Source organism: Kogia breviceps, chromosome 3 (genome assembly GCF_026419965.1).
Source record: "Kogia breviceps isolate mKogBre1 chromosome 3, mKogBre1 haplotype 1, whole genome shotgun sequence".
In the NCBI taxonomy this organism is placed as follows: Eukaryota; Metazoa; Chordata; class Mammalia; order Artiodactyla; family Physeteridae; genus Kogia; species Kogia breviceps.
This window is the reverse complement of record NC_081312.1, coordinates 163,291,100-163,317,707: the sequence shown is the minus strand read 5'-3', so window position 1 is coordinate 163,317,707 and position 26,608 is coordinate 163,291,100. Positions and strand designations below refer to the sequence as shown.

Here is a 26,608-nt window from a genome sequence, read left to right as displayed (position 1 = left end):
AAATGTTATTCTTTTATTTATGTTAAATAAAAACATGAGAAAATCCTTTTTTAAAAAGGGTCAGAATATTCCTTATGTCTCCAAACCAAGTCCATGGATGCAAAGAAATGCTGAGTACTTTCCTCCCCCGCAGGGTCACAAGACACTCTCATGTCGTAAAGACCTAAAGAGACAACACAGGCGCACGTCCCGCAGCTGCCGCTTCAGGTAAGTCACATGCAACATTTGGGCAAGCAAGGAACAGAACACAGGCACAAGTATATTCTGGAAACACTTCCTGCTCTGGCCAATGAACCGTAGTGCCAAACATTTTTATCTGTTTTGTTTTGGGCCCTGCTAAATGTCTGAGCCACATACACCACTGCACTTCAATGATACAATTTTTCACAATTCCATAATTATATTAATCGCCAGTACAGTTTAAGTAGCTGATGTGGCTGAATTTTATACATTTTAAAATTATGTATGAGAACTAACACTACTGCAAATTTTGCCAGTAGAAACGTGACCCCAGGGAACCACCATTTCCAAAACATAATCGGGCACACATTTACAATGTACCTGTGAGGTTTTGAATTAACCGGTCACTTCTGAACTATGCTAATGACTAGGCTTGAATATCTGAAAACAAAGGCTATATTCATGATTTCTATACCCAAATACCCCTAAATCCATCACAAACTCTATAGTCTGACTTAGCTTAACCGAAAATGATTCATCCAAACAGGTCATGGTAGGCTCACAATTCTTCAACCTTAGCTTAGGTCATAAAGAGTTTTTTCTACGATTGGAGTCAATAAGAAGAATTTCTCTGTTAGAGAAAGCAGAAATTTTCACCTTTGGCAGACTGCCAAGATGATACTTTATTATAGAATTTATGAAGCTACAGTTTAGTAACTTGCAGGTTTTATTAAAATGAATCAAAAAAAAAGAAAGAAAAGCAAAGGGTAACACAACCCCATATCCCAAAACTTTCTAGATTTTTTTAGTGCAAGAAATGCCGTATCACTGAAGCACTTGAGAATTATCATGAAATCCTAGCAAAAAATGTAATCACCTCAGAAGTGGTAATAAAAAAGAGAAACAACCAGAGAGGCACACAGATTGTTTTTTTTGTTTGTTTTTTTAAAGGATTTTTATACTATATTAAAAAACCACAAAATAAAAAAGGGATCAGTCAACATATATCTTAGAAGTCCTTCCAGAGTCTCTGTACCCACAGCCATGCAGGCTGCCTGTCGCCTTGCTCTCCTCTGCTCAGTCTGTGGCTCGTTGAAGGATTGTTGGAGATGACTCAGGCTCTAGTTCTTACAATCACACTTGTTCTGCCAAATCCAAGACCCTGAATTTATCCAAATTGTAGAAACATGCTTTGACCACCCGTCCACCAAAATACCTCCCATTCAGATCAACAACAGCTAAAAGGCAAACAAAAAGACAGTCAGTTAAGGCAGGTATTCCATCAGACATTACAAGAACATGTTTTAATTACAAAGATTAAGATCACAAATTCAACTTTTTAATTCTTTATAGTTAGCTGTACAACTTACCTTTAATTGCTGATTCAACCCTCTCAAATTCTAAAAATATTCGCACTGCTTCATCGTCAGGGGCACCAGGAATCTGGAAAAGAAATAAAGTATAGTAGGTAAAGATACCATCGGAGATATCACTGAATGTGAGTTTTCTCCCATAAATGATTCTTATCAAAGTAAGTATTCCAATTATCATATACAGATAAGCAATGGTCAAATACCAAGGAAATAAGTATAATTCATTCATCATCAAAATCTGCTGAAGGTCCGTTTATGACAGGTCTTGTGTTAAGTGCTGGAACACACAGCCAAGCAGGACCTTTGGAGGTCCTATGCCATCTGACACATAAACAAATAATTACGCAGTCAACAGACAGCAACATGATATGGGGAAGCTGAAGTGAGCAGAAATTAAGGTAAAAAGATCCACATGCTAACTGTCTCTCGTATGAAGCTAAGCTCCTTGGTGGAGCTTTCTAGGCCCCACTTACATAGCCCCACTGCCACTGTATTAAGCGCAGCTCCTGCTAACCCCCACCACGCCCAACCACTCCATTTTGCAGCCCTTCTCAGTCTCCCAGAAGCCGTGACCCTAGTCTGAACACCCGTTCTCTCCTACCCAAATCCTACCCACTCATTCCAAAGCTTCGCTCACATCTGTTACTGTTCACAAAGCCTCCTCTAACTATTTTGTGTGGATCTAATCCTTCTCTCACCTCCTGTACTTATAAGTCAACATTACAGAGTCTAGCCACTGAATGTTCTTTATTTTCACGTGTTTGTTTTGCTGTTTCTTCAACTGAACGTTATCACCAAGAGCACAGAATGTGTTTCCCCACCCACAAGGTTCTCAATGCAGTACTGGGTATGTGGGAGGCACTAAGAAAACATCTGCCAAATGAATGAGACCAGAGGCATGTCCAGGTCACTAAACTACTGAGCATACTGTCACCAAGTCTGAACCTCATTCACAAAAATGAAATGTTTCTTCACCAAATAAAATTTGAAGTCCTTCTTGTGTTTATGTTTGAAATTGTAGTAAGTGAGTAAAAGTAGTGTAACTAACCAACATCTGTCACCTTCTATAGTATGACAATATGTTACAGCACTCTCTGTCTCTATAGAAAAAGTTTTGTAGTCTATCAATTATAACTTGGGTTTATAAACATCAAAAGAAACCCCTCTTACTTCAAATATCACACATTTTCCAACTTTGCCATATTTTTCACACTCTTCCTTGGTTTCAACTTCCAAGTCTTCATCTACCTCTCCTGCACCAACCATGTTCTATAAACAAAAATAAATACATAAATTCCATTGTAAAGTATAATTTACAAATATGTAAAAGAGATGTATTAATAACTTTTTTCCATGATGGCAAACGTTCCTAATCCCAAATGACACGAAGAAAATTTTCATCCCTGAAATACCCCAAAGTTGGTATTAAAAAATATATAAAAAATAAAAATATATATTAAGCTTCATAAAGAGTTATAAGAACAACTCTGCAAGCATCAATATATATAAACCAAATTGAACTTCTAACAATTTCAAATATTTTAAAGTAATTACTCATTGCAGTCTTAAATACTGTGTTTAGTGAAGAAGCATTAGTGAAAAAGGAATCTAAAAATCAGTCTTATATGAAGTCTATCCAAAAGTGTCATTTTCAGTTTTCTTTAACTGTTCTGTCATCAGGGGGGCTGCAAGCGTGCAGGGACAGGTCAAGGTGGAGTGACACAATTCAAAGAGAGCAAACAGGTTTCCTCCTTCTGCGTCTTACCCTTAGTAGGACCACTTTAGTAGGACACTTAAGTATTTCAGTTAATGGATTTGAATCCGACTTCTTGGCTGCATCTGTAAGAAAACATCATCAGACATAGACAGTTACAGCACTGAGTCCAAGTTACAATGAATAATTTAATTTCAATAGCAATCCCCACTATCTATGTCCTAGAGCCATCTATAAGCATCCACACAGTCTCTCAGCAAAAATGCAGGCTTATCTGGCTGAAAGCATCACTTTGCTTTGGTGTAATTTTTACCATAATTTCTAGAACTTTTTAATATCCCCAATTACCTGCCTGTTTGCTCAGCTCACTTCCTAAAGGGCTCACAGGGCACAGTGATCACAACCCTCAGAGGTGAGTCTTGGCTCAGGCAGTGGCCAAAGGTCCCCAGCCCAGTGTAACGAGCAGTTAACTAGCCAGCCCCTAGCTGACCAATTTCAGACACTCCCACAAAGCTGGGCGACTGTTGGTTTTCGGTTCTAGCCTGTGAGGCTCACTGCTGCTTCCTAAAGCTGTGCATCGACAGGGTTCCCAGAAAAGTTCTCTCACTTCTTTAGGAAAAGGTGTTCAGCTAAGCTGACTCAAAACCACTCAGTTCTGCTTAAAATGCTAAGTCATGTTTGACTCATTCCAATACGCCCTCACTACAGAACAGACTGTAACAATCTAATGAAAATAAAACGTCAAGTAGGCAACACCTACCACTCGACTGCAAAATAACATTAGTCTCACAGAGCGATCAGTCAGTAAAATTAGGATGAAAGGGCAGAAAAAAGAAAAGAGCAGAGAACCCTTACAGGATGGAGATGTAGCAGACAGAATCACCAATATACTGTATATGGCTCTGTCTTGCTATAAAAACATAACTATGGTTTTATCAATGTAACAAGGCTCTTTGCTAGTAGAAGCAGGCATGACATGATTTTCTGGAGTCCTATTCATTTCTGCCAAAGTCTCTTGTCTTCTTTTTCTTCCCTGGGCATTCCTATCTGTCTGTTCTGAACTATTTGTAAAAACGGGCCAGTTTCCACAACGCAGAGCTGGAATGCATCACAATCAGGATGGCCTGCCTCCACCCTGCTCACCCCCAGGGACCCGCTCAAGGGGAGGCCCACCTTTCTCAGTGGCGTCGCCCACGATGATCTTGCCTCCCCGCTTGCTGGTCTTCTCCACTGACAGCGCTGTGCTCAAGCCCTGCTCGTGCTTCCCAAGACCCTGGCCTTCCCGGAAGCCGTACTTCTGCATGATTTTATGTGCTACTGTGCCACTGCAGGGAGGAAAAAGGGAAAGGTCCTTGCACTCAACGTCATCAGCTACAGCATGAATTGGATTTTACATCACAGTAATCTCCTTCTGGAAAGAGAGAATGTAAATTCCACAAGGGCTTCGATGAGGCCACATATAATTACCAACGGGCCATGAGATGGAAGCCGTGGAATGTTCAGGAGAAAAATAAAAGGTGAACGCTGAAATCCTGGGCATCCTGAGATTACGCCTGAGATGAGGGAAACACTAGTTCCCCTAGTGAGATTTCCCCAGGGTCTGTTAGAAAACACTAGATTTCCTGTGTGCTCCAGTATCGGCTCTGCTACAGGGCTCATAACGAGTTTATTTTAAAGTGAGCCTGTCAAAAAATAAGTATGGTTTCACATAATGAAGAAGATTGCATTTTTCAAAATAGTACAGCAGAGTTTCCAATGACTGACTTCATACATGATAGGACACTTAGGGACCATCTATTTCAGAGCTGGAAATGAAGAAACTGAGGCCCAGATGGACTGACGAGCTTAAGGCTAACTGAAAGCAAAGCAAGACACCACATGAGAATTATTTCTATAGGAGTTAATGGTAGGATTGAAAGTGTAACCCACCACTCCGGATTCTAAGTCCACTGCTCTTCCTCTAATCCCATGACAGTTTTCAAACTGCACTGTGAGGAGCCTCATGGGTCTCAAGGGTGCCCCCCACTGACCACTGCTACTTAGGGCTTAAATCACAAAACCCTGCTTCAACCAGAACTGTACCTACAGTATTTCATGTATGTCATTTCCTTAAATATTTCATTTGAACAAGCTGTTCTAGGGCTAAAAAGAAAAGACTGAAAACTGATGGACTGTACTATACTGTATCTTCCTTAGACATAAAGATTTAATTCCTCTTTAAAGGGGATTCAGCAAAAGGTCAATTTTTTCATTAGCAGAAAAAAACAAACAAAACCACCACAATGGCTTCACGTCTGTCCCCCTCTAGCATACACTCTAGGGCAGCCTTTCTGCAATGAGGGAAATGTTCTCCATTTGCACTGCCCAGTATGGTAGCTGTTAGCCTGGTGAGCACTTGAGACTAGTGTGACTAAAGAAACAGATGATACAAACAGATGGAGAGATATACCATGTTCTTGGACTGGAAGAATCAACATTGTGAAAATGACTCTACTACTCTACCACCCAAAGCAATCTACAGATGCAATGCAATCCCTATCAAACTACCACTGACATTTTTCACAGCACTAGAACAAAAAATTTCACAATTTGTATGGAAACACAAAAGACCCCGAATAGCCAAAGCAATCTTGAGAATGAAAAATGGAGCTGGAGGAATCAGACTCCCTGACTTCAGACTATACTACAAAGTTACAGTAATCAAGACAGTATGGTACTGGCACAAAAACAGAAATATAGATCAATGAACAGGATAGAAAGCCCAGAGATAAACCCACGCACATATGGTCACCGTATCTTTGATAAAGGAGGCAAGAATATACAGTGGAGAAAAGACAGCCTCTTCAGTAAGTGGTACTGGGAAAACTGGACAGCTACATGTAAAAGTATGAGATTAGAACACTCCCTAACACCATACACAAAAATAAGCTCAAAATGGATTAAAGACCTAAACGTAAGACCAGAAACTATCAAACTCTTAGAGGAAAACATAGGCAGAACACTCTACGACATAAATCACAGCGAGATCCTTTTTGATCCACCTCCTAGAGAATCAGAAATAAAAAGAAAAATAAACAAATGGGACCTAATGAAACTTAAAAGCTTTTGCATAGCAAAGGAAACCATAAACAAGACAAAAAGACAACCCTCAGAATGGGAGAAAATATTTGCAAATGAAGCAACTGACAAAGCATTAAACTCCAAAATTTACAAGCAGCTCATGCAGCTCAATAACAGAAAAAACAAACAACCCAATCCAAAAATGGGCAGAAGACCTAAATAGACATTTCTCCAACGAAGGTATACAGATTGCCAACAAACACATGAAAGAATGCTCAACATCATTAATCATTAGAGAAATGCAAATCAAAACTACAATGAGATATCATCTCACACCAGTCATAATGGCCATCATCAAAAAATCTAGAAACAATAAATGCTGGAGAGGGTCTGGAGAAAAGGGAACACTCTTGCACTGCTGGTGGGAATGTAAATTGATACAGCCACTATGGAGAACAGTATGGAGGTTCCTTAAAAAACTACAAATAGAACTACCATACGCCCCAGCAATCCCACTACTGGGCATATACCCTGAGAAAACCATAATTCAAAAAGAGTCATGTACCACAATGTTCATTGCAGCTCTATTTACAATAGCCAGGAGATGGAAGCAACCTAAGTGTCCATCATCGGATGAATGGATAAAGAAGATGTGGCACATATATACAATGGAATATTACTCAGCCATAAAAGGAAATGAAATTGAGTTGTCTGTAGTGAGGTGGATGGACCTAGAGCCTGTCATACAGAGTGAAGTAAGTCAGAAAGAGAAAAACAAATACCATATGCTAACACATATATCTGAAATCTAAGGGAAAAAAAAAAGGTCATGAAGAACCTATGGGTAAGACAGGAATAAAGACACAGACCTACTAGAGCATGGACTTGAGGATATGGGGAGGGGGAGGGGTAAGCTGTGACAAAGTGAGAGAGTGACGTGGACATATATACACTACCAAACGTAAAACAGATAGCTAGTGGGAAGCAGCCGCATAGCACAGGGAGATCAGCTCAGTGGTTTGTGACCGCCTAGAGGGGTGGGAGGGAGGGAGACACAAGAGGGAAGAGATATGGGAACATATGTATATGTATAACTGATTTACTTTGTTATAAAGCAGACCTAACACACCATTGTAAAGCCATTATACTCCAACAAAGATGTTTAAAAAAAAAGAAATACATGTTAAATTCTATTCACTTTCAATTAATTTAACAGCCACGTGTGGCTAGTAGGTATCACAGAGAACAGCACAGGTCTAGAAGATGGACACAAGATGAGAAACTCCAAATCCTCCTGAGGTGTGCAAACCCTACGGTGGAAGACCCATCTCCTCCAACTCTGACTAGCCCAGCTCCGAGGACGCTAAGAATCAAAGCACATGCACACAGGCGAGGGCAGACCAGTGTCACTACTACAGTCACAGCATTGCCACCAGAGGCAGTCCTTCTAGAGGACACAAAACAAAGGCCTTAGTGCAACGCTGCTTCACCTGACAAGCCCTCAGAGCATGAGAGGAACAGAGTAAACAACATAAAACATTCTTTAAACCAAAATGCATGCCAAATCCAGTGAGACTTAAAATCCACAAGCCCCAACTAAAAGTCAACCTTAAAACTGATTTTCATACACCAACAAAGTTCTAATTATAGTTAGAATGACTGAGAGTTTTTAGACCAAAGGTATAGAACCATGACCTTAAAGCAAAGGTCATTTTATCAAAAAAAAAAAAGATGTCATTTATCTTTTGGACATAGCGTAAGTCAGCTCTAATTCATATGACCTATTTGCAAATGTTATGAAAACAAATATAATGATCACAAACTATTCCTAACTAGAGAATATAATGTTCAGCATCTAAATCTTTCAAAATTTCCATTAGAAAGCGTTATGTTTTGTACAAAACATAACAGTGTCATGCTGGGATACCCTCCATGTGACTTGAACCCTGATCCTCAAGAAGGAGGCTGTGTGACTCAGCACACTGAGCATCTCCCCATAAACCCAAAAAAGGCCCCATCCCAAAACATGCTGCACCTACTGGAAGGGCTGACAGTGTCTCTCATTCGGCCCCGCCCTCCCTGCACCTGCCGAGGTGAGAGCACCCGGACCATTACCCCATGTTGGCGAGGAAGGAGTTGCCAGGGCCAGTCGGGGATCTGGGTCTGTCTTGTTCCTCGTACACTGGGGGAGGGATAGCAGCTTTGGAAGACTGTGAGCGAGGTCTTGAATCCTCTTCATAAGGAAAGTCTCGGGGTACTGTTGGATGAAAATAAAATAGGTTTACCAAAATGCAACAAAACAATTCTGAACTGCACTTGGACCTTCTGTATGTTCCAGTAGATCTGATCAACCCCTCTTTTGACTCCCATAGCATCCTGTGTACCTGTCTTAAGACGCTCATCTTACGACCTTATTACCCTGGCAGACAATAAAGGTCTTTGAGGTTAGGGACCATATGCCAGTTCGGTGATTTGTAACCCTAGCTACACATTAGAATCAACAAGGAAGCTTGTTGATCCAGACGCTTGGGCCCCACTCCCACAGACTGGTTTCAACTGGGGTTTATGGTTCATCAGGTATTTTCACACAAAAGGTATTTAACAATTTTTAAATTACCTTCTTTATAAAAAGGTAACATTCATGGTGCAACAGGTATTAAAAGCATTAGGGATGACTACATTTTCTTGGGATAGTTTAGGTATGGTCCAACCCAGAGGGTAGGAAGATGAGCTTCATGACCCCTCAAAGTCCAACTCCAACTCCAAATTCTAGAACAGATCACTGGGAGAAGACTGTTTTGGCAATCTAAGTAAATGCACACAACCTGTGCACTGACCTAACCCAGGAAGGCGCTGCCACCTTGTGGAGGGTCACAAATTTAACAGCCCCTAGACCACTGAGCACAAAAACTCAGCTACTATTTGTTTTTACCTAACTCCAAATAACGAAATGTTGGAGAAGACAAAATGAATTATTTTTAAAAACAAACAAAAAAAGCATCTCACAAGAGAAAAACCCACGCCTCAGAGCCTGGTATAAAACTTAAAGGGTGGAAGGGAGCACTTGGCTGAGGGTTAGAGTAAGGACGGGTTTCCAGCCATTTCCCTGCACTCAGGACACCTGGCTGATTCCAGCTAAGACTTCCCACAACTGGGTTAAAGATGTGTATCTGAACAGAGAGGGAAAGAAACAGGTACGTACACTCTTTGTCTTTCTCTACAAGAGAAGTGGGTGGTGCAATGGCAGCTCCGCCCATACCTGCAGAAAACAGAAATTCCACCAATTAAAGGAGGGAAAGCGTTTCAGATGCCGGCTCCTCAGGAATGTGACACACGCCACCTGTCACATCACACCACCCTCCAAAGAAAGAAGCAGGAAGGGATGCTACTGCATCCCTCCCACTAACATCTGAAGACTTCAGTATCTGAATCCAGGCTTAAAAATACAGAAGTAGGTATCACTGCTTCCATTTTCCAGATGAGAAAAATGTTTGCAGGAAAGTGAACAGGCAGAGACAGAATGAAACCCAGCTCCCTGTGAGATCAGAGCATCCCCCACAAGACAGCACCCTTCTTTCCAGGATGCAAACCACTGGGACTGAACACCTATTTGAAGCGTCAGTACTTCTGGTTACAATCTGTTTTGTGTTGTCACCATTCCTGCTCATGTTTCCTGGACAGAGAATGGTGGACACGAACAAACCAAAGTAGACTCCATTTTCTATCAGACAACCAGAGGGAAAACATGAGCAGAGAACATAAGGAATTTTTCACTGGGGAGAAGTGCTAACATATGTATTATAACTTAATCATCAATGAAACACTCCCCCAAAAATTGATACAATGTAAATTAAAGAAACCAATTACAAAACCATGCTGCACCAGCACACAATGTTTCACAAAAGAAATCCCCCAAAGCCAGTGTATATGCATAATGATTAATAGGCCTAGACTAGAAAAAATACTTACGGAGAAATATGAGCCTTAATAAAACTTCTATGTCTTTTGAAATACCTATTATCATTTTTCACCTTGCCACTAAGACCTAAGTGATTATTAACTGATTCTGAAAAGATCAGCTCCAATGAGTTTAGTATACAAAATTCAGGGTGTTTACTGAAAATTTGCTACCAATCACGTTAAAATATGACCATCAGTATGTTAATAGCAGTACACATAACAGATATGAACACCATTACTTCCCTAATATTAGATTATATCGTTCCTGCTAATGTTCCAAAAAAAAAAAAAAATGTCCTCAGTATAGAAGGCACACCTCCTCACAAAAAAGGGCAGCTGATTTGTAAGTTGGAAAGATGAAACCAAGAAATATTCAACCTATGTACTGGATTCGAAAACAAGTTAATAAATCAGGCATGTGTTGATTAGGCAGATAATGAGTCTGAAGTGTTAACATAATGCCTGACACACAGAACACACTCAAATGCTAACTCTCTTCCTCCTTAGAAAAACAATGCAGTGCCTCATAGTGCTCAGTACGCAGTAAGCCTTTTTTCAGTTGAGGTATAATTGACATGTAATATTATATTAGTTTCAGGTGAACAACATAATGATTTGGCATTTGTATATATTGTGAGATGATCACAACAAAAAGTCTAGTTAACATCTGTCACTACATACGGTTACAAAAATTCTTTGTGTTGAGAACTTTTAGGATCTACTCTCTTAGCCAACTTTCAAATATGCAATTATTTTATCCCCAAAATGTAATGGCCTAAAACAATAAACATTACCTTAAAAAAACCCAAAACTATGCAATTATTTGTATTATTAACATAGTGACCATGCTGTACATTACAATCTCATGATTCATTTTGTAACTGGAAGTTTGTACCTTTTGACCCTCTTCACCCATTTCTCCCAGCTCCCCACAACCTTTGCCTCTGGTAACCACCAATCTGTTTTCTGTATCTATGAGCTTGGTTCTTTGTTGTTGTGCAGTAAGTATTCTATAAATATGTATAATTCATATCTGCATTGAAAGAGTAAGAATTCTAAATTAGTACAGACCCACTCCTTTCCAACTCATTTAATATTTTAAAGTTTAAACTAAGCCCTGAAAAGCCTTGGCTGTACACTGGGAAGACCAAGCCTGCCAAACTGCTGGTCATAAAACAGAGTTCATGTATGTGGAAATATACTCCAGCTTCATGATAACATTCTTCTTAGGTCTCATATTAAAGGTGACCACATTGCAATGAGGTTTTCAGGTAAAGAAAGATCTTGGTTAGATGCACAATGGACCCGCTTCATACACAACACTATTCGCACTAATCCACTATAACAGATTATCACAGTTATCTCAGTTGTGTGGTATAAAGTTGTGTGGTGTAAAGGAGGTAATCCATCACAGTGCTTAGAACAGTGCCTGGTATCTAGGAGACAAGAAGAAGATTTCAATTTCTCATTTAAATCTCAATCTGTCAACCAAAGTGGTGAACTAAATCCAGGAAACCCCAGCAATCAAACATGATGAAGCTAAAATAAGTAGCATTCCATTCTCTCAAGAATGAACACTGCTTAGCTATCTAGTGATCACTAAGAATTTGGCTCTAACAAAACTACAATGCTGCTCTTATAGAGACCTCTTAGAGATGGAAGAAGTCTTATGAAGCACCTAGTTCAAATGCTTGTCTCCCTGCTCCCCGTATGACACTGAAAGAAACCAGCATCCAGGGAAGCTCAGTCATGCATGTTAGTGGCAAAGGTTCTGGAAATGAGTGCCTTGACTCTCCATTCAGTGCTGTTCTTAACGGAAATGTAGCTGGATACAGAGAACAGATTGGTGCGACTGTGCTGAGGGTAAAGACGAGAGTGGGTATGTATTTTAAGGTATGCTCCAAGTGTCCAACATGTTAGAAAGACTATATGTGAAAACACAATGTAAATTTACACTGTCATGCACATGTGGGTTGCTGAGATTCTGGAGAGAAAATTACCCAAATCAGTGTCAGATGAACCATTTATGAAATTGAATATGAAATGGTGGAACTGCACCATGTTTGAAACATAGTATCTGTGTTCATGCCTTACTTCTCTTCCTCCTCTCTCGCTCATAATCTTCATCTTCATCAGAATCTGGATCTGGTCGCCTGGAAAACCCACTAGCTTCATGTCTGTCTTTACGCCTCCTGTTATAAGAGGAAACAAATGTTCACCACAGATGAACCAATTCAGAGATGTGAACTCAAGGACGTCACCTTGACTTTTTTGTGAGGGGCTGGGGAGCATGCAAACTGGTTAAAGACTAAAGTAGCAAAAGTATGAGAAGTGAGAAAAATCCAGAAGGTAAACTGAACAAATTTAAGAGGTATATGAATATAAATAGCAAGAAAAAAGTTTCCTTGATATTTACCTCTTTCAGTTTTAAAGCATATCAACAATAGGCAATAGTTAAATAATTTTGATTCTCTAGAACATGTTTTCACTTCACGAAGTGATTCAATAAACAACAGTATATTAATATTTTATATAACTATTACAATTAATACTCAGTATTTTTAAAAGAAGAAATGCAAATAAATCCTTGTTGCCCATACTTTCAAAAAACATAAAAGATGTATATGAGTTTTTAAAAACTCCATCTGGCTCAAAAACAGTAAAAGTTAAGAATAACATTTTAAATACTTTTAAGTAGTTATGACTCTAGCAGAGTCACAGCATAGGAAAAAACCCTATTATTCAACAACACTTTGTAAGTCATTTCTCCAAGAACTCACCCAAAACATATACTCTAAGTTTTCTGCAACTATATATGAAATTTGCTCTGGAGTTTGTTTCTGCGCTGGGATGTAACAACCACACATTCTTAACAACCTGACTCCTCCTGACAACTGCTCAGACCAACCAAGAAACTCACTCAGCCTTACAGACAGCACTAAAGTTCATTCACCAACATCTGAACGACCATTTCAAACGTAGAGCACCTCCACATCCACGCGAGGCCTTACTTTTCTCTCTCTTCTATTTCCTTCTGTCTTTCCAGCTCCCGCTGTCTCTGCCGCTCCTCTCTTTGGCGCTTCACTACTTTCTCATAATCGTTAGGAAACATGGGATCATATTCATCAGCTAGGGGAATCAAAACTTCTCCTGCAGAAAACCCACTGGGAACCGGGTCCTGAGGAAGGGAAAAATGCCAAAGTAAGTATCATCCTCTGTCCTGGAATTCTATTCACAAAATTAAGGTCAAAAAATACGAGGGCGGGCTTCCCTGGTGGCGCAGTGGTTGAGAGTCCGCCTGCCGATGCAGGAGACACGGGTTCGTGCCCAGGTCCGGGAAGATCCCACATGCTGCGGAGCAACTAAGCCCGTGAGCCATGGCCGCTAGGCCTGCGCGTCCAGAGCCTGTGCTCCGCAACGGGAGAGGCCACAACAGTGAGAGGCCCGCATACCGCAAAAAAAAAAAAAAAAAAAACAAACAAACAAAAAAAAAAACGAGGGCTAGGAGGGGCCCTGAAGACCACCTGTCTGCCTCTGCTTTACAGATGAGGGAGCAGATGCCCGAGGAGGTTCAGGGACTTGATGCGGCCACACACCTAGCCTGGGAGCCGCAGAACATGACAAAGAATTTCACCTCTCAGTTCAGTACTAATTCCATAAACACTCTACAGCACTTTCCTGGAAGTCTTAAACAAACTGCCACCACCTAAAATTTTAAGCAATAAATTTGATTATTTATAGCAAACACAGAATACTTCTATTTATATATATATGTATATACCTGTGAAAACTTAAAATATGAAACAACTCATGAATAACACATTCTTATAGTCATTTAATAGAATAACTTTAGATTCTGATTACATGGAGACATGACATATTAAGATTTTTTTTAAAAAAAGAAAAAAAAAGGTAAAACGCATCCTCTTCTTGGGCTTTGTGAAATCCTCTGGAATGCACACCCTCCCCAGGCATCTGCATCTCAGGCCTAAGTCTGCACAGGTGGAGGTAACTCCCTTCACATCATCATTCATTTTTTAAGGTCCACTAAGTCAGGTTCAGATGACAACATTTTGCATTTCTCTTCTGTACATTTAGAAACCGGGGCTACTCTTTGAGAGAAAAAGAGGTAGTAGCCTTAACAAAGAAATCGGAAAAATGAAAGGCAGACAGCACACAGTCAACTAGAAACACACAGTGAGAAGGGGGCTTTGCCCTAGGCTTGTGGTCTTGATCTCCATGGTTCTCGTAAGCCCTGACCTACTGCATGGTCTCACGTTCCTAAACCTCCATACTTTCCTCTGTTAGTTTTCCTAGCACAATGCCTCCTTACTGTCTGTAAAAGTAAGATGCCTTCCCTGGTCTCTGCAGATCCCCCAAATGAGCACAGGTCAGTGTCCCCGAGCGCCCACTCTGTACCTCTTTCAGGAGGAGCATGCCCAGCACTGCCAAAGACAGGAAGGTTGTTTGTAAAATGTACTTTATATATGAACACAAAACTGGCATAATAAAGAGAGCTTATGCTCATCATCAATGGACCTAAATCCAACAATTCCTGGATTACTTTTTTTTTTTTTTTTTTTTTCGGTATGCGGGCCTCTCACTGTTGTGGCCTCTCACGTTGCGGAGCACAGGCTCCGGACGCGCAGGCCCAGCGGCCATGGCTCACGGGCCCAGCCGCTCCGCGGCACGTGGGATCTTCCCGGACCGGGGCACGAACCCGCGTCTCCTGCATCGGCAGGCGGATTCTCAACCACTGCGCCACCAGGGAAGCCCAGTTTGATGTTTTTTCATCATAAAACAAACACTTCATGGTTTCCTTACACCTAAAACTCAAAAAACACTTTGATTTGATGAATAAAAGAAATTAGAAAAGTAACTGTAATCACCTCCCAGGCCCTATCACTGGAAATCTTACAAAAATCTACTTAATGCAGGGCTCCCAAAGGGCAATTATTCATTTGTGTTCACATAAAAGACATTTTAAAAACACGAAAGCACATGAACGACATTTCCTTTCAGTTATTATTAAGACAGGAGAAGCTAACAGTGAGTCCCTTGATTCACAGAACACTGCCATCACAAAGTTTCTAACTCAGAGACCAGACTATCAGCATGAAGGTTAATTTTTTGTCATTTCAATATCTGACAGCAAACAACTTTTATTGCATAAACCCTGCTTAAGTTCAACAATGAGCCATCCTTCTCTAAATGCTATAAAGAATAAAGCACCTTGCTTGATTTTAAAAGCCTGAATGTTAATACCCACTGCTGGGGAGGGTAGGAAAAACCCAAACGCTCACATGTTACAAGTGATACTATTTACTGATACAACTCTGCCCGAAACAAGTTGGCGCTAAATAAATTGCCCATAAAAGTCACTGATCTCCTAATGTCACCTCAGGAAATCTATCCTAAGAAAATAATTTTAAATGCATAGAAAGCACTCTGCAGAGGTGTTCATTAGAGGTCTACTGGTTCTACAGTTAGAAAATAGGTGTGTAAATCACCATATATTCACCTGATGGGAATGCTTTACAATTAAAAATTGGCTATGCAGCAAGAAGGAAAATGCTTACTGATTAAATTTGGGGGTGATATTATAGGTTCTAGAGCCAATACACAATAACAGAAGGTGATTAACCAGTTTTTCATTAGATGTAGCAAGAAAAAATTAGGCAGAGAATTCGTGGGAAAAAATGTTGAGTGACTAAGAATCCTCAGAAAATTTCCACTGTGGGGTGCCTTTCCCTCTTGACAGACTATCAGCCTGTAGGAGCAGGACCAGTTCCTCTGGTCAAGAAACCCCACCAAGAGCTTCACAGCAAACCCACACACGGGAATACTGTGAAGTCAATAAAATGATCATATGTCCTATACTTTTTGACACAGATGGATACTCACAATATATTACGTGAGAAAAGCAAGTCAGAGAACAGAAGGTGGAGAAGGTGAAGGATGGAAAGCTATTCCAAAATACAAAGTTTTTAAATTCTGGAGGGTAGGACCAAAGTCATTTATTTTTCTTTTTGCCTACCTCCAGTTTCTGATTTTTCTATAATTAACTACTGTGTTTTAAACAGATGAATGTTTTAAACTTGATAAAACAAAAGTAAACATTAAATGGAAAATGATACTGCCTAGAGTGCAAGGCCTACTGAGGAGGTGTGTTCAGAGTGATGTGTAAAGCCCAGCCTGTGGAAAGCAGGAGGCCCACCCAGCTGGGGGTGGGAAGTGTACCTTGAGGCCCGCTGCCACGTGCGGCGGGGTGTCCACGATCTGCCGCTCGTCCGAAGAGCCTCCTCGCTTCAGGTCGATTACTGGGGCAAGGACCGTACTTTGTTTTGTCCTCTGGCTCTAAACTCATCAAAAAATAAGAAAAGTGTACTGAGGCTTCAAATTAAAATTCATACTGTTTGTAACAAAGCTTTTTTTGGTCTCTGCAACAAACCTTTCAGATATGAGAAAAACAATCTTAACAGCCTTTTAATTCAGTTATTACAATAACCATATACTAGTTTCTTTAGCCCTTTTTTTTTTACAACACAAATTTCCTCCATTTTTATAAAAGCTTTACAGAAAGCTTGGTCGCTTTTACTTAAATTTGCATATGAAATAATATAAGAAAAAAGCTCTACATTAGATTCTCCGTATTACACTTCAACTACTGTGGATCTTTCACAAGGAATGGGTATGTTTTTATATCTTCGGCATACACTTGTGGATTAGTATATCTAACCTGTATATCTCTACTATATTTTGACTTCTGCTTTTCTATTTTATCTTCCATTGAACCAAGACTGCCCACTAATTATGTCCACTTACAGTCTAATTGAGTTTATGTTATTAAGTATGAGAATTGTTCCTAGGAGTCTGTCACTTTACAAAAGAGAAGACTGAGGCCTTCAAGAATAGAATATATGAAATAGCATTAGCATTAGAATGTAAAACCTTATTTATACATCTTATGTCCAAAGCAAAAGTTACATAAAACAAAGATTTAGGGCTTCTCTGGTGGCGCAGTGGTTGAGAGTCTGCCTGCCGATGCAGGGGACGCAGGTTCATGCCCCGGTCTGGGAAGATCCCACATGCCGTGGAGCGGCTGGGCCCGTGAGCCACGGCCACTAAGCCTGCGCGTCCTGAGCCTGTGCTCTGCAACGGGAGAGGCCACAACAGTAAGAGGCCCGCGTACCGCAAAAAAACCCCACAAAGATTTAAAAAATTAGACCAACTTAAAAAAAATTAAAACAAAAGAACAAGACTTGGGCTTCCCTGGTGGCACAGTGGTTAAGAATCCGCCTGCCAATGCAGGGGACATGGGTTCGAGCTCTGGTCCGGGAAGATCCCACATGCCGTGGAGCAACTAAATCCGTGCGCCACAACTACTGAGCCTGCGCTCTAGAGCCCACGAGCCACAACTAGTGAGCCCACGTGCCACAAGTACTGTAGCCCACATGCCTAGAGCCCATGCTCCGCAACAAGAGAAGCCACTGCAATGAGAAACTAGAGAAAGTCCACGTGCATCAAGGAAGACCCAACACAGCCAAAAATAAATAAATTAATTTAATTTTTTTAAAAAAGACTTGTTTTGTTAATCTTTTCATGTGGGATGAAAGTTTGTTTTAAAAAGACGGAATTCTGGGCTTCCCTGGTGGCGCAGTGGTTGAGAATCCGCCTGCCGATGCAGGAGACACGGGTTCGTGCCCTGGTCCGGGAAGATCCCACATGCCGCGGAGCAACTAAGCCCGTGAGCCATGGCCGCTGAGCCTGTGCGTCCGGAGCCTGTGCTCCGCAACGGGAGAGGCCACAACAGTGAGAGGCCCACATACCGCAAAAAAAAAAAAAAAGACGGAATTCTATATCTTTAAAAAGAAAGTACTGGCATAAAAAATTTAAATCTGGTAATGATATATGAAAAAGACAAAAACTCTAATCAACAGAACTGACAAAACCAATTTAAATTTTAAGACAGTTTTCTCTACCTGTGGGTATCCTAACCCTAAAAACCTTTTATAATACTGAGAAATCAAATGTAAACATTTTAAAATTAATGATGTATGTAGTGAAGGAAAAAAAATAATTCCAACTTAAAAAAAATTTATTGTGTGAATTTTCAAACATTAAGGAGAATGATTAATGAACTCATGTCTCTTTAACCTGGCTTCAACAACTACCAACTCGTGGCAAATCTTGTTTCTTGTATCCCTGCCTCCCCTGCCAGAGACTGGAGTGTTTTAAAGTAAATCCCAGAAATGATATCATCTTATCAGTAAATATTTCATCTTATTGGTAAATATGTATCTTTAAAGCAGTTCTTTTGAACTTCTTTTTTCATTATTGCCTCTTCCTTCAAGGAAACTTTTAATATATTTTCTTCTCCACCTATGAAATTTTAATGCCACAAATACACTACACACCTGTTTATGTATTCTGTGTATATCTGGTCTTTATACATAAGAGCAGGATTTTTTTCACCCCTTAGAACCAATATTTGCCCCATCTGGAGGGGATACAGCCTCCACTGGGGAATCATGTTCTAAAACAACAAGCAAACCATAATACCATTCTCATTCCTAAACGTATTTGATAGGAACATTTTAATATCAAATATCCAGTAGACAACTACGTTTTGTTTTTTTTTTAATGTTTTACCTGGTGAATGATTTCAAGGATGTTGCCAACGTCCAACATTACACAACAGAAACAAAAACAATTACCCCAGACTACAAATCCTGATACGTTCACAACCAACCCCAGCCTTCAGTAACACACACATGATCACAGCTCAGTCCTTAACCGCAGAGCGTCATTCTCAAAGTGCTGCTTCCAAACCACCTACAACAAACAGCAGGACTGCTCCCTAAAAATGCAGACTCCCCAGGCCCCAACCCAGAATCAGGATTTACCAGAGTATCAGGTGTTATATAACCTTTTAACCAAATTCTCAATCCTGGACAACCAAGACTGACAACCTGCATACTGAAGTTTGACAACCAGCATCACTGCTGGAAACCAAGAGTGTGCTCTTCCTCAGTCTGATTCCCTGAAACAGTTCTATTCCCAGGAGAAGCGAAATGACCTTCAACTCCTATTCCTCTCCCTCCCCCACCCCAGCCTCTCCCCTTACAAATGTTGAACCCTACATATTCAACAAACCCTACATATTCAACAAAGAGGCAGAGGAGCAGGCTACTCTTAAGCCTTAGGAGGCACCTGCCGGTATACCTCTGCTCTCACAGCTGGGCTTAGCTGCTCTTACCTTTGCCTGAGTGAGAGCTGCCTTCTTCACCTGGAGCTGAGACTGCAGAAGTTTGAAGTTTTTGGACCAGCCTTCCGTTTTTGAGTCACTGGTCTCCACTCCCAGGTCGTCGTACAGGGACATCTTCTCAGTTTAATGCTGAAAGGCAAGAGGGGTAGGGGTTAAAGAATGCAAAAAAGCAGTGAAGATTTCCAATCTTCCCATGTTAAAATAACGCAGTATCACGGAACTTCAGAGGTGAGAGGTATCTGAAGAGATCACTGGGTCCAGGAGCATTCAGTGACAGAAGCCAAGATGCCTGATATCACCGGTCAGCACCCTGACACAAAAAGCTACATCCATGTACTATTTTTAAAATAAACCTCTAGAATGAATTTTCCTATATATAAGATCATGTGGTCAAGTAATTCACGAGTGAAATCCTTCTGTTCTATAGAATGAGATAAGATGGAAGTTCTAAATTCAGGGCATTATTAATTACATATATTCAATTTTTAAAAAACTCTATTTTGTGTCAACAGCAAAAAGTAGAAGCCTTACAAAAACACCTATTATAAGGCTGATTTAGCACAATTAACTACCTTTTTTTTGGTGGTGGTGGGCCGTTATCCTTTTATAAAGAAAAAACCGTAATATATGCCCCCAATTAAGGGGAAAAAAACCAGAAATGACCTCACAGATGTGACAGGAAGGTAGAGGGTTATATCTTAGTAATAACCAGGTTTCCTCATATCCCACCAAGTAGAAATCTGTAATCTTTAATGACACTGATTACAAAGAATCAACAATCTACATGTGAATGATCAATATATACTATCCCTGGCAGAATAGAGGAACACAAGAGGATGACAACAACAAAAACAACAATAGTTAACACTTACTGAAAACCTTATCACACACCAAGAGCAGTCCAGGAGGGAAATGGGGACTTCCAGAGAAATCTGCCCCAGGTCACAGTGGGAAGACCCATCTCAAACGCAGTCAGGAGAACTCCACAACTCATGCTGGTAAATCCTTACTGCCACCCTTAAAACACCTCCGCGTTCTGAAACCCACAAAATGGCTCACTTCTCAAAATAAGAAATCAATCTCTTTCTCACAGATGGAAAGAGGAAAAAAAATTTGATTAAAATCCCTAAACTGCAAAGAAATGCTTAACATGGGTAGTTTCTAACATATGGACACATTCCAAAAGTCTGTCAGTTCCCAGGCTCAGACAGCATTTTGCCATTGAAACTGTGTTATACAAATCCTGTTTTGCCTGTGTCTGTGTCTCAGGAAGAGAAGGTGATATAGACAGGAAGGGAAATATTTAATTTCCCCCCGGGGTCAAGGCTGACCCCGGGGCAAAACTTCGGTCTGTCTGCTCTTTTCTCCACCCTTCTGTGCATGGATTCTAAGACCCCAACACCTTGGCCGACCGGGTTCCTGTGCTTGGGGTGGGGGTGAGGGTGGATGCTGCCTCCCTCCCTCAGTATAGCTGTTCTGGTCCTGAGCAGAAGTCAGCCGCAGCCAACTGCAGTCGCCTTCCACAGCGTCTTCCCTTCTTAATATCTGAGCCGCAGACTACCCGAGAGCTCTCAGTTTTGATTTCTAAATGAAAGGCCCCAAGGCAGCACAGAAGTAGGGGGAATAAAAGCAGAGCCCAGGGTACTCTTGGCTGACTGCGCCAATGAATCACCTAAAAAAAAAATCAAGGAATGCCTATACTTTCTCCTCCTCAAGGCTCCTGTGACAACTCACCGGCTCACGTGAGGGCAGCACAGACAGAGAATTTCCTAGAGAGCACATCCCACCGGGAAATGCTCACTGTCTTCAGTGCCAGACAAAGTGAACTTGGCAACACCTTGTCATGTTAAGCTTGAGACAAGCTCAAGTCACTGAGGCTAAATGGAGGAAAATTAATGACTTCCATTTCTTAACTCAGTATGGCTGAAATGTGACCATGTCTCCAAAGTTTTGTAGGGCACGCCCCCGGGGTCCACTTCAGAACCTACTATTTTAATCCACAGTCAGTGTAAAGTCCATGAAAACCTACATCAGTCTGTGGAGGTCACTGCTCTACCCCCGGACTAAGACCAATGTCCACCCCAGAGCTGAACAGACAGTTAGGCCGAATGCAGAGTTAACACTCTATTTGCAAGCCCCTCCCAGGCCATGGCTTCAGAAATTCCTTGCCACGATGACTGGGGAAGACAACTGCACCAAAAAGCTTTAGAGGCTGCCATGCGCTTTTCTCCCAGCCTGCCTGGTATTCAAAACTAATCCTTCCTCTCTAGATAACACATCCTTAAAGTTTCAGTTTAACCTGAAAAACTCAGAGCAACAGCAAAGAAAAACAACGCTGAGTGTCCAGCTTAGTACAGTGGGCCCGTGAATGACGCAGGTTTGAACCACACAAGTCCACTTACATGCGGCTTTTTTTCCATAGTAAATACTACAGTACCTCACCATCCGCGGTTGGTTGAATCCACGGATGTGGAACCGTGGATAGAGGGCCAACTGTACAGTTACATCTGGATTATCGACTTAGCAGAGGGTGGGTGTCCTTGACCCCTACATTGCTCAGGAGTCAACTGTAATGTGGTTCTCAAAACACTACTTCAGAAATGACCATGCATCTTTCATCTAACCTAGTTTAATTTTTTGAGACCTCTTCATTCAATTGGTCACCAAACCAAAGTCTAGTAAACAAACTATGGGTTCATTGGTTTTATCTTTCTTTAATCTTATAAAAGCAAGGTAAGACTGACACATTCTGGGAAACAAATATAAACAACGCATTCTGGGAAATCATAAAGCTAAATTATCAAAATTTGTTTGGAAATCTAACTCCACTTTAATTCTCCCAATATCGCTTAATAAGAAATTTGAGAAATTCATTAAAAAAAGTATTTACAAATAACACTGGTGCCAATGGAAATAGAGTACCCAAATGCCCACTGAACTATGAAGGGAAAAGACCAGCTTATTCACCTTTGCAGCTCCAATTTCTGGCACAGAGAAGGCATTTAATAAACAGTTTTGAAATATTAATAATTAAGTAAATTCTATTTGGCCACATGAATCAGCAGTGAAACTACACAATGCCCACAGGCTCCATGAGAAAGTAAAGAGCAGGCAAAAGGTTCTGGAGGTAGATGGTGGTAAACGTCACACAATGGTACCATGCACTTAAAAATGGCAAATTTTATGTTATGTATATTTTACCACCATAAAAATTTTTTTAAAAAATAAAAGAATAGGTAAAAAGGTGGGGAGAAGCAGCACTGGGGGAGGGGGTGTGAGGTAACAGGCTGCTGGACATATCCCTGCCGGAAGAGTAAACTGATGGAAACATTTTCCCAATTTCAGGGTTACAGAATCAAGCAGCGCAGAGGCTTTCTACCTCCAGCAGAGTCCTTCTGGCTAAGAACCCAGTACTTAACAATGTCATCGCTGCTGGTGAGGTTTCACGAGACCACACTTCCTCCGACTCCAGTCTACACTGAAGCTGGCTGTTGACAATTCCACCTGATTTGCCTCGCTCTGCAAGCTTTGGAAGTCACTGAGCAGCAAAATCTCACGTTCCTTAAAAGTTCCTTGTTTCTGGTCTCAAAACCTTCGAAAACACACTTTAAATATTAGAAACTGATGTCATCTCACCAGCATCTGCTAGTTTTCTCTAACTCGGAGCTTATAAATCAGATCTCCGCATCCCAGTAAATGCAGAAGAGCTTTCTTCACTTTTCTCCTTCTCACTGATCTTCAAATTCACAGAAGTGGATTAACCACAGCAACGACACACTTCTATGGCCTGCTTCAATTAATTACTATAATGCTACAAGCACCAGTGAATTCACCACCCAAAACAAGAGGAAGGAACTGGACAAGAAACCACACTCAACCCACATGGCCCCCACCCCATTCAACCTAAGTGATCTCCCGGGCCCAGGGGTGAGCAGCAACCTGAACCCCATTCTCATTAACTCCATGCTTTCCTCCTTTTATATAATCTTATTGACATAGCTTATTGCATCTATTCCTTAAAAGGTGTGTATATCTTTATTTTAGTTGCCTTAAGCACTTGTAAATATATCACAGTCGACTCATTCATTCTCTCCACTACTGCAAACACTGCAATGTAACAAGTGCACTAACAAGACTGTTAGGACCTGAACTGAACCTCATTAATGCTGAGATGCCTTTCAGAGGATATAACACATTTATTTCATGATGTTGCCAGGTAATAAAAATGTAGCACTTTCTAACATTTGGATATACCTTAAGAAGCCAGGATCAAATGCAAATACAAACAGGTAATTTTTTTATAACTTCTTTAAAATAACTTCTCACTATTTACTTCTTTATCATGGTAACACCATCCTTTGATCAACAAATTTTCCATGTATGCTTTTTTTTTTTTCTTAAAAAGAAACATGGTAAAGACAGTCTGCCAGAAGAATGATGACTTTTCAAGATTCTACCTAAGCTGGCAAAGTATTTTTTAAAACACGTGCAACTGGCAGAAAAAGGACATGGAAGACGTCGTCTCGGAAGCATCCCACCTACTCGTCTTTCAAGTGCATCTCAAGCCTTTGGTGACTACGACCCCCACATAAAACCAACTACCCCCCTGAACACACTCAAATCATGTTATGCTGTCCACTGGGTGACACATTGCTCTTACTATATCATAAACCCCTTAAAGATAAGGGCTGTTTCTGTTTTCATCTTTATATCTCTAACTGAGCACCATGTTTGGAACACTGTTAAGTGATTTACAATATTTTCTAAATATATCAGAGTGGACAGAAGATGTTAATGCACCTACTGAAATCATATTATTTTGAAACAGTAAGATCAGCCCTTTAAGGACCTTGTGGTAAGCAGGATATGAGATAAGCATGGTAAATTTTACACCATAACTAACGGGAGAAAAACTACTCCCACCATACAATTAATAATGAGTCAAGGTCTCAGTTCTGAGCACCTAAAGAAGCAGGCTTGGTAAGAAAAGACCTTTTTATCACTAAATAGATATTTGTGTATCACAAATTAAAAACGAAGCTTAAAGAATGCGCGAAGTACTGTACATACAGACAGAAAGGAACAGGAAGGGAACTATAAGGGGCGGTGCCTGCTGATGTCCACAAAAAATACAGGTAATAAAAGGCATCTGCTTTGTGTGTAAGATTTATGACTTTTAAAAGAATTTTTTAAATGTTTCCCTATACCTCCACCTCTGACACCCTTGTCACAGTTCAGTATTCCCATCCATTCTCATAGAGTCTATCATTACCGAAGCACCATAGTCTGGAGGGCATTGCAAAGAAAGTCCACGAGTCACCTGTAACTTAAGTGTTATCAGTGAACGTCCTTTGCTATTTCCTATCATTAAAGACTTGGGGAATAAATACCAGCCCTGGATCATCTGCTCCCTGCAGGTAATTTTAAACAAGCCAGGTAAAAAGAAATCCATTTTATAAAGTTACTTTTGGGAACGCACAATTCTCCAGATTCCTACTTTCCATAAAGGCTATCTTTATCCGTCACAGAACTCCAAGATCAGAACACCTCAGAGGGCCAACACCTCTGTGACACCCTGTTATATTTCTAATTCACAACCTATTCTCTACTGTAAACTGTACAGCAGGCAGCACACTTCTTAATAAAGTTCTAAAAATAAAACGCCCTCACTTTAAGTTACTAATGTAATACCCCATATTCCCTAAATATCCTTACTATAGTCAGAATGTCTGTGGCATTTACCCCATAAAATTGTGGAAACTGAGTTGCAGCCTTTAAAAACTCCACCTATTACAGGGACACACAGTCCTCACCTACATGAGAATGTGCAGAATTTTGCCCTCATCCAGAATATCCTACTTTCCACCCATCTGCCTGCCTCTAGCAATAACTACCTCCCATGTTTCTCCTTTACTGACTTAAAGAATCTTCTTGATCTGACCTGACCACCCCTCTTCACACCTCTGCCTTTCCTGCAGTTTTCAGAATGCACTAAGATGCCTCACCTCTGGTACCTTTACATTTATTTCCTTCCTCTGCAGGAAACATTTTCCGCATCTTGCACATCTAACAAAACACCCCCAAGACTCAGTTTCAAGCCTCACTCCTTTTTGGAAGGCTTTCCAGACCCCATTCCGGTCAACCGGATCAACCCAGGAGTGGCTTTTTATGCTCGTTTCCCCGGAAACCAAACTCACAGGGCGTGGGGACAAAATCTTATGCATCTTGCATCCGCTGTTACTAACACATGGTCTGAGCGAAAAGAGATGCTCAAAAAACAACAACAACAAAATGCTGGGTGATTGGACATCGAAGCTAAAACACCGCTTTAAAAGGACAAGGACCGAGGTAGTGCCAGAGTCACGTCTTCCTCCCCCCGTCTAGGTAAACCCCCGTCCCTGAGAGAAACCCACACCTGATTTCCCGTTCTGCAGCCTAAGAAGAAAAAGGCTTCCTTCCTTTGCACCCCCGGGCACAGGTGACCCAAGCATGCCTACGGGGTCCAGAGGCCCAGCAACTTTTCCCGAAACACTACCGATGGTGGGGAGGAAAAGCCGCCCTCGGGTCCAGAAAAGATGTGGACAGACAGACGGGAAAGAAGAATGGAAGACTAGGAATGCGAAGGCCCGGCGACCCGAGGCAAATAAAGGAGCGGCGAGGCGCGAAGGGAGACACGGAGGGTCGGCCGGAGCCGGGCCGCCTGATGCGAAGGCACCGGCGGCTCGGGCACTGCCCGGGACACCAGCCCCTAGCGGCGCGGCCTAAAGCCGCGGCGTCGCGTCCAGCGCCACCCGGGGAGGCGCACCCGCCCCGGTCCGCGCCCGCCCACCTTTCCGGCCCGGCCAGGACGCCAACTTACCCGGCCCGCCCGGCCGACGCTCCCGGGCCGCGGCGGCGCACAGGGGCTGAGGCGCCGCGGACTCGGCGGGCTGGGCGCTCGGCTTCAGCCCCCGACGGCCGGACCTCTCCGGCGCCAACCCCTACGCAGAGCCCGCGGGGCGCGCGGCGGCGCGGAGTCACGGCGCGTGCGGCCGGGAGAGAGGCGCGTTGCTC

At 41.5% G+C, this 26,608-nt stretch overlaps 1 protein-coding gene across 1 annotated transcript; it reads right to left on the bottom strand.

Annotated features, from left to right (window-relative positions):
* Positions 1-26,608, bottom strand: RBM17 (RNA binding motif protein 17). Its single transcript, XM_059057499.2, has 12 exons — positions 26,415-26,608; positions 19,547-19,684; positions 16,528-16,644; positions 13,299-13,465; positions 12,382-12,479; positions 9,530-9,586; positions 8,443-8,584; positions 4,441-4,592; positions 3,319-3,392; positions 2,724-2,822; positions 1,551-1,623; positions 1-1,418 (listed from the first exon to the last, which is right to left on the bottom strand). The coding sequence occupies exons 2-12, from the start codon at positions 19,667-19,669 to the stop codon at positions 1,315-1,317; spliced, it is 1,206 nt and encodes a 401-aa protein (XP_058913482.1). The 5' UTR covers positions 19,670-19,684; positions 26,415-26,608; the 3' UTR covers positions 1-1,314.

What these genes read in the sequence shown, in the direction of transcription:
- RBM17 (XM_059057499.2), bottom strand. Translation starts at nt 19,669, where the DNA reads ATGTCCCTGTACGACGACCTGGGAGTGGAGACCAGTGACTCAAAAACG. An exon ending in GCGAGAGAGGAGGAAGAGAA is followed by an intron (nt 9,587 to 12,381) that starts GTAAGGCATGAA and finishes TGTTTTCTGCAG; the next exon opens with GTATGGGCGGAGCTGCCATT. An exon ending in TGTAGAGAAAGACAAAGAGT is followed by an intron (nt 8,585 to 9,529) that starts GTACGTACCTGT and finishes TTCATCCAACAG; the next exon opens with TACCCCGAGACTTTCCTTAT.